Source organism: Nansenia antarctica (assembly GCF_963989245.1).
Source record: "Nansenia antarctica genome assembly, chromosome: 4".
Lineage (NCBI taxonomy): Eukaryota > Metazoa > Chordata > Actinopteri > Argentiniformes > Microstomatidae > Nansenia > Nansenia antarctica.
This window is the reverse complement of record NC_137689.1, coordinates 52938582-52946081: the sequence shown is the minus strand read 5'-3', so window position 1 is coordinate 52946081 and position 7500 is coordinate 52938582. Positions and strand designations below refer to the sequence as shown.

At 52.0% G+C, this 7500-nt stretch overlaps 1 protein-coding gene across 1 annotated transcript in view; it reads right to left on the bottom strand.

The window, feature by feature from the left end:
• The window catches only part of pappaa (pregnancy-associated plasma protein A, pappalysin 1a), a gene marked incomplete at both ends in the record, with an annotated part of 90897 nt that overhangs the window by 63211 nt on the left and 20186 nt on the right, over window positions 1-7500 (bottom strand). The window contains 3 exons of the mRNA XM_080529449.1: window positions 1-87; window positions 1845-2138; window positions 3201-3346. The exon at window positions 1-87 is cut by the window's left edge and continues 106 nt beyond it. Of these exons, the coding sequence (XP_080385575.1) occupies window positions 1-87; window positions 1845-2138; window positions 3201-3346 (527 nt within the window). The remainder of the gene's footprint in view (window positions 88-1844; window positions 2139-3200; window positions 3347-7500) is intronic.

Sequence of the window (7500 nt, the reverse complement as noted above, 5' to 3'; positions counted from 1 at the left end):
CGGGCTGCCACGTCTGGTAGATGAGGTCGAGGTAGCAGTGCATCCTGGCCACTTGGTTCATAGTGAAAGAGTCTGTACAGTCGTCATCTGGGAAGGGAAGAGAGGAGCGACAATCAGTACGGACACAAGGTTTCTCCTGGTAAAATAACTGGATGCTATGGCTAGCAGGGGGATGCTATGGCTAGCAGGGGGATGCTATGGCTAGCAGGGGGGTGCTATGGCTAGCAGGGGGGTGCTATAATAATAATAATAATAATAATAATTCATTAAATTCAATATAGGGGATATGGGAAACACAAAAACAACAAGTAACATGGAACACAGAGTCAGCGAACGGGGAGGGGGGAGGGGGGTGGTGGGGACAGGGGAGGTGGTTAGGGGTAGGGGGGGCTGTATGCATATCAGGGGGGGTGGCAGGGTTAGGGGAGATGGGTAGGGGTAGGGGAGGTTGTATGGGTGTCAAGGGGGTGGGGGGGGGGGCGCCGGGATGGGGGAGATGGCTAGGGGTAGGGGAGGCTGTAGGCATGGGAGAACAGGTAGGTTTTGAGGTGGGATTTAAAAGTGAGAAGTGAGGGTGAGTCTCTGAGTGGTTGGGGGAGAGAGTTCCAGAGGCGGGGTGCAGCTCGTGAAAAGGCACGGTGACCGAAGCCTTTGAGTTTTGAGGGTGGGACAGTGAGGGGAACAATGGATGAGGATCGGAGGGTACGGGTAGGGCGGTGGGGGAGAAGGAGGTCAGTCAGGTAAGGGGGGGCCAGGCTATGGAGGGCTTTGTATGTGAGGATGAGGATTTTAAATTGGATGCGTTCTTTGATGGGGAGCCAGTGGAGAGAGTGGAGGACACAATGGCTAGCAGAGGGAGGCTATGGCTAGCAGGGGGGTGCTATGGCTAGCAGAGGGAGGCTATGGCTAGCAGGGGGATGCTATGGCTAGCAGGGGGGTGCTATGGCTAGCAGGGGGAGGCTGGATGTGGAATGCAGCAATCAGAAGATCTGCAGAGGGATACAGTGTTGGAAGGAAAAGGGCCTGTCTGGAGTGATGACTAGGGCCCAGAGTTTTTCCAGGTTAGCTCGTATGGACAGAAAAAAAACTCCCGGCATTACACTATCTATCAGATATGGCTTGATAGGATGGCTTGTAGCGAGATACACAATGTCCGAAAATGAGGAGCGTGGAGTCTCGAGAGTAAAGGGGTACGAGAAAAAACGCTTGAAGTCGTCTTCTGCAGTTGATCGCAACCCCCCCCCCCCCTCAAAAGAAAACGAACAAAAACAAAACATGGTATTATGCTTCATAAAAGTAGCCAGGGAAACAGTTCATCCACATGACAGGCCTGAGAAGCTTTGCGTTAAAGAGCAGGGACATTGAACCTATCCAGTACACACTGCATGACATAGGTGTTTATCAGAGACCCTCAGTGTTTCTCCTATATGATGTGCTCGCTAGATTCCACACCTGTCACCGTCTGCATACATATGTGACACCTAGGTCAAGTTACCGTAAGGTTGGACATTCCTATGTGACGACGACGATGTGTGTGTGTGTGTCTGTGTGTGTGAGTCTGTGTGTGTCTTTTAAGAGTGGCAAGGGACAATGTATATCCTGCCTGCCTGTCTGTCTGTATCTCTGCCTGTGTGCCTGCCTGCTTGCCTGCCTGCCTGCCTGTCTGTCTGTCTGTCTGTCGGTCCTTCTGTCTGTCTCTCTGCCTGTGTGCCTGCCTGCTTGCCTGCCTGCCTGCCTGCCTGCCTGCCTGTCTGCCTGCCTGTCTGCCTGCCTGTCTGTCTGCCTGTCTGTCTGTCTGAGTGTGAACGTGAACGTGAACGTGACCCGTTCACCTGCGACCTCACCTGCGTAGCTCATGTAGTTGTTATACGGCGTGTGGGTGAAGTGTCTCCGTCCGCACGTGTCATTGCCCGGCTCGGGGTCTCGACAGTGTTTGTACTTGGGCGTGGGGTTGGTGTCGGCGCACAGGTCCCCTGTCTCCAGCGACGGCTCCGTCTCCAGACATGCATCGTTGCACGACTCGATCTCGGAGATCCCCCGGAACACGTGGTACAGCCCGAGGCTGTGGCCGATCTCGTGGATCATGGTGTGGGTGTGTCCAAACGTGCCGTAGAAGGAGGGGTTCAGCACGATACCACCTGGAGAGAGACGGACGGGGGAGACAGAGAGAGAGAGAGGGAGAGGGGGAGAGAGAGAGGGAGAGAGAGAGAGAGAGAGAGAGAGAGAGAGAGAGAGAGAAAGAGACGGAGAGAGACGGAGAGAGAGAGATGGGGAGAGAGAGAGAGAGAGAGAGAAAGAGAGAGAGAGACGGAGAGAGAGAGATAGAGAGATAGAGAGAAGGTCATGTTGTATGTGTACATATCAAAACACCTACTCCCCCCCCCCCCCCTCTGAAAGAACACTTTGATGACTCAGTACACGATCCATGTTGGCGGTAACTGAAGTCTAGCTACTGAGCTTGACAAGAGGTGAGCGCTGTGGCACCGTGGTAAAGATCACGCACTTTCATGTCCATGCAAGGCGAACACAAACACCTATTCATCTGAGAGAGTGAATCAAGAATGAGGGTTGGAGCAGGACTCAGATGCTGCATTATTCATCGGTCCACACATCTTCATTATCACCTTCGCCCTCTGTCAGAGCAGAGGAGGACAGCCTGCTCAGCGCTCCAACACTAATTACTCAACATCAACAATGCAGGCTGGGGAGAGGAGGTGGATGGGGGGGGGGGTGGGGGTGGGTGGGTGTGTGTGTGTGTGTGCTTGCTGTTTTGTGTGTCTGTGTGTCTGTGTGTGTGTGTGTGTGTGTGTGTGTGTGTGTGTGTGTGTTAGAGGGCGTGTGAGGTGAGGGGACAGACGTGGGAGCTGGGGTGTGTGTGTGCGTGCGTGCGTGCATCTGTGTGTGTGTGTGTGTGTGTGTGTGTGTGTGTTGTGGGTTTGTTTGTGTGTGTATGCAAATTTGTGTTTGTGTGTATGCACGTTTGTGTGTGTATGTGTGTGTGTGTGTGTGTGTGTGTGTGTGTGTGTTGTGGGTTTGTTTGTGTGTGTAGGCAAATTTGTGTTTGTGTGTGTGTGTGTGTGTGTGTGTGGGGGGGTGTTGTGGGTTTGTTTGTGTGGGCATGCAGTTTTGTGTGTGTGTGTGTGTGTGTGTGTGCGTGTGTGCTTGTGTGCGTGCGTACTTGCGTATGTGTGTGTCCTTACCCAAATGTGTTAGGGCTTCTTTGTCCCAGGGCCAAGTCGCGACTCCGGCCAGATCCTCATCAGAGGAGTTGGCGAAGAAAACGTTCAGGTGAGTGGAGCCATCCAGCCTCAGGATCTCTTTCAGCTCCTTCATGTCCAAATAGGCCCTGGAGAGCAGAGGGAGAGAGAGTAAGTCATCTTAATGCACTCGCTGAGGAACGGAGATAGTTCATTACTAATGACAATAGGTCTTGGGACAAAGATATTTCAAGATTAGAACAGTTCCTTTGGCCACACGTGGTCTTGTTAACTATTGGCACTTAACAGAAGATGGACGACATTTCAGGTTCCTATAGCATTGGAAGAGGAGAGTACATTAATTTCAGATGATAGTATATCTTGAAGCAAACATACTTTATTACAGGTTAGAAAGTTAACAAAAGAAAAAAAAAAAATAGAGTTGAGTGTATTTCATATGACTGGAGCTAAGGCTGACTGTGTCTCAGGTAGCTGGAAGCATGTGGTGGTGATGGAGATGTGTGTGGAGGCTGGTGGAGGTAGAAACCAGAGGACGAGGCTCATTCTAATGCGTGGAACGAAATGAGGAACGGTACCAAAACACGTGTGGTGTGTGCAGTGCTCGGCCAATAGCGTGCAAGAGGTGAACACATAATCCAGACCATGAAACTGTCAGCCGCCACCCCCCCCCCCCCCCACACACACACACACACACACACACACACACACACACACACACACACACCCCCAGTCCACGTCAACAGTCCTTATCCCAAGAAGAGAACTGGTGGTCTTGGCTAATCGTATTGACAAGCTCAGTCAACTCTTGGAGTGAAGAATAATCGGTTGCAAATGTGAAATTTTCAGCTCGTTCGCGTGTCGGTTACTTAAAAAAAAAAAAAAAAAAAAAAAGCCATATGACTATACATATTACACTGGGAACAGGAACAAGGAACTGTGACTGGAAAGAAAAATATCCCTATCTGACTTGTAATCACTAGTTAATGCAGCGCAGGTCATACGAGTCTAAATAACACATTCCGGACCCACTTACATTCTTTCACCCCTTGTATGTGTGTGGAACCGGCCGGAGGGTTTGAACTGGTGGACCTTTGGGGGGCTGGATGCCACGGATGTAAACCGCTATAACCAATGGTCGTCCTCATGGTCGAGAAATCGCAGGGCAGGGCTACCTTATCACAAGAGCGTGACTCCAAATCGCCTCCACTACGCATTGGATGTTCACCTACCAAAAACTTCATGGCCCTGTCCTAAGTACCAGGCCAAGTGCATTGAATACAACCATACAAGTTGTTCGCTGGGCCGTCTTCCACTCACAAGAACTGATGAGATGAAGCCGGGCTAGGAAATTGGATGAGGTGGCATCGAGACCCAGACATACGATGACATAAATGTCTGAAACCAGGGTGACACACGGTCACCCAGAACCCACTGCATCGGCAGAGAGAGAAGCCTCAAACTCAGCTTCACCTGAAATGACTCCTCTTCCTGTCTGAGTGGAGCTGTGGTGTAATTGATGGCCGGCCCCACAGCTCCCTCCCCATCCAGAGCCAATTAATAACCGCAAGGGAGACACAGTGGCAAATTGACATGCATAAATGATTCATTCGAAAATGTAAAGCAGCTGGCAGCTGTGTGTGTGTGTGTCTGTGTGTGTGTTTACGTGTCTCCATGTGTGTGTGCGTGTGCGCGTGAGTGCGTGCATGTGTGTGTGCGTGCGTGTGTGTGTGTGTAGATCATACTGGCAGAGAATCCATAAGTGGGGGTAAAGAGGGCAGCGGAGCGGAGAGAGGTTGAAGTATGCAGCCATAAACACACGGACAAATGGGGACATCGTAAAAGAAAATGGTGGAAAAACTGCTGTAAAAATATCATCCGTGCCAGGGCAGAGCTGCAGCCACAGCGTATGTGTCCTCCTGCCACCCTCCTCGGTGGATGAAACACACCACAGGAGGACAGCTAGCGTGGTGTCAGGCGTAAGGATGAAGGACAGGGGACAGGTGATGTGGTCGTGTCGCTGCGCTGTACTGTATGTCGGCTATAGGGGCAGAAGGATAATGAAGGCTTTATATGACGCAGTGCAGGAGACGGACATGTCGTTAAGGCCCACACCGCCCACAGCTGTTCCAGTGTGGTAGAGAGGGACTCTGGAACATGGAGACAGAGTTGAAGAAGGCTGCTGCTCCACTGGCTGTCCTCAATCCCTGCTGTGACTGTGGTATGGAGCACCTAGGCTGTTTCCCTGAACTAGCTAAGGCACCTAGGCTGTTGGCAGTTCCCCATGCCTGTTTCATAACATCCCCCCCCTTATCTAGCGCTGTGTATCCATTCCACTCTGCTCTTCAGATAAACAAACACTCAGCTCCCAATCCTTTTGTCCAGATCCTCCAGGCGGATAACAAACCACTGAGGTGAGGACATTGTTTTCCCTTTCGGTCCAGGGGACAGGCAGACAGACAGAGAGACGGGGGCGGGCTGGACGGACGGACGGAGGAACAGACAGACCATTAAGGGGGTGGCGTAGCAGAGCGGTCGTCTCAGCCTATGAGAGCCCGGGGGCCGGAGGCACACACGGGGGCCAGGCCTGGGGACTGCAGAGGGCCGGGGAGGGCAGCAGATGATATAAGGTCCCTCTTCCTAATAATTTCAGGAATTTCATTATTTCCTCGGAAAATATTTGTCCGACTTTTGTTGGCCGCGCATGAGGGGAAAAAGAGGTCAGGGGGGTTTAATGGGGAGATGAGGAAGTCAGGGCTGGATAAAAGCAGTACTACTGTGGGTCAGAGCCCATCTAATCTGAGTTCAATTACGTCTAATGCGCTGGCTCAGTTACAAAAACACAACGCACATCAGATGTGGGCGGATGCAGGGGCCCTTTGGAGCAAAAACAGCAGGTTTTAGCATGACCACATGAAAGCCGTCCCTGCGTGTGTATGCACAGTGTATGTCAGGTTGCAGGGACAACAGGCCCTTTTCTGTGAGTGTGTGTGTGTATACGCGAGATCGTGCTTGGAATCAATTGGCAGCCTGCTTTGATAGTGGTCTGAAGTTGTTGACAAGGGGAGTGGGACACCACTTTCAGTAGGTAGGTAATTTAAGTCCTGTGCACTCTCTCTCTCTCTCTTTCTCTCTCTCTCTCTCTCTCTCTCTCTCTCTCTCTCTTGCCTCTCACCCTTGCCTGTCTTTCTCTCTACCTTTTTGCTCTTTCTCTCTCTCTCTCTCCGTCCCTACCTTCCTTCCCCTCTCCTTCTCTCCCTTCCCTGGCCTCCCAAGCTCTACTTAGGATGTACTGTCTGGTTGGGTTCCCCCTCCCCAACCCCTCCTTGTCACTCATCCTTCACCCTTCTCCCTCTCCACTCACCCCTTTCCCCTACTCCTCTCCCTCTTCATTACCTGTTCCCTCTCCATCATCCTTCATTCTGTTTCCCCTCTCTGTCATTCCATCATCCCTCTCTAATTATTTACTCCTTTGCCCCTCATCCTCATTCTTCATTCTTACTCCTCTCCCTCATCCTTCATTCTCTTACCCCTCTCCCTCATCGCTCGCTCTTACCCCTCTCCCTCATCCCTCTCTCTTACCCCTCTCCCTCATCGCTCGCTCTTACCCCTCTCCCTCATCCCTCTCTCTTACCCCTCTCCCTCATCCCTTCCTCTTACCCCTCTTACCCCTCTCCCTCATCCCTCTCTCTTACCCCTCTCCCTCATCCTTCTCTCTTACCCCTCTCCCTCATCCCTTCCTCTTACCCCTCTTACCCCTCTTCCTCATCGCTCGCTCTTACCCCTCTCCCTCATCCTTCTCTCTTACCCCTCTCCCTCATCCCTTCCTCTTACCCCTCTCCCTCATCCCTTCCTCTTACCCCTCTTACCCCTCTCCCTCATCCCTCTCTCTTACCCCTCTGCCTCATGCTTCATTCCCTCACCCCTCTTCCTTCTGTCTTTCCCCTCTCCCTCATTGCCTCACCCCTCACCCCTCTCTCTTCCTCCTCTCCATCATCCTTCATTCCCTTGTCCTCCACTTTCAGAGATGAGCCACAGGGGAGAGACAACATTTTCCATTCATATGAACGTTCCACTGTTCAGGCATGCCCTGAGAGAAAAACCAGGAGAGAGAGGGGTAGAGAGAGAGAGAGGGGGGGGGGGGGGGGGGTGGGGGGGGAGGGATGGAGTCGCAGAGAGAAGAGGCGACGACAGAAGAGAACAAGAAAAAAAGAGGAAAATGTAACTTCACTAAATTCAGACGTCAGTGGGCATCTGTCGTGGGGCGGTCCGGAGGCTGGGGGAG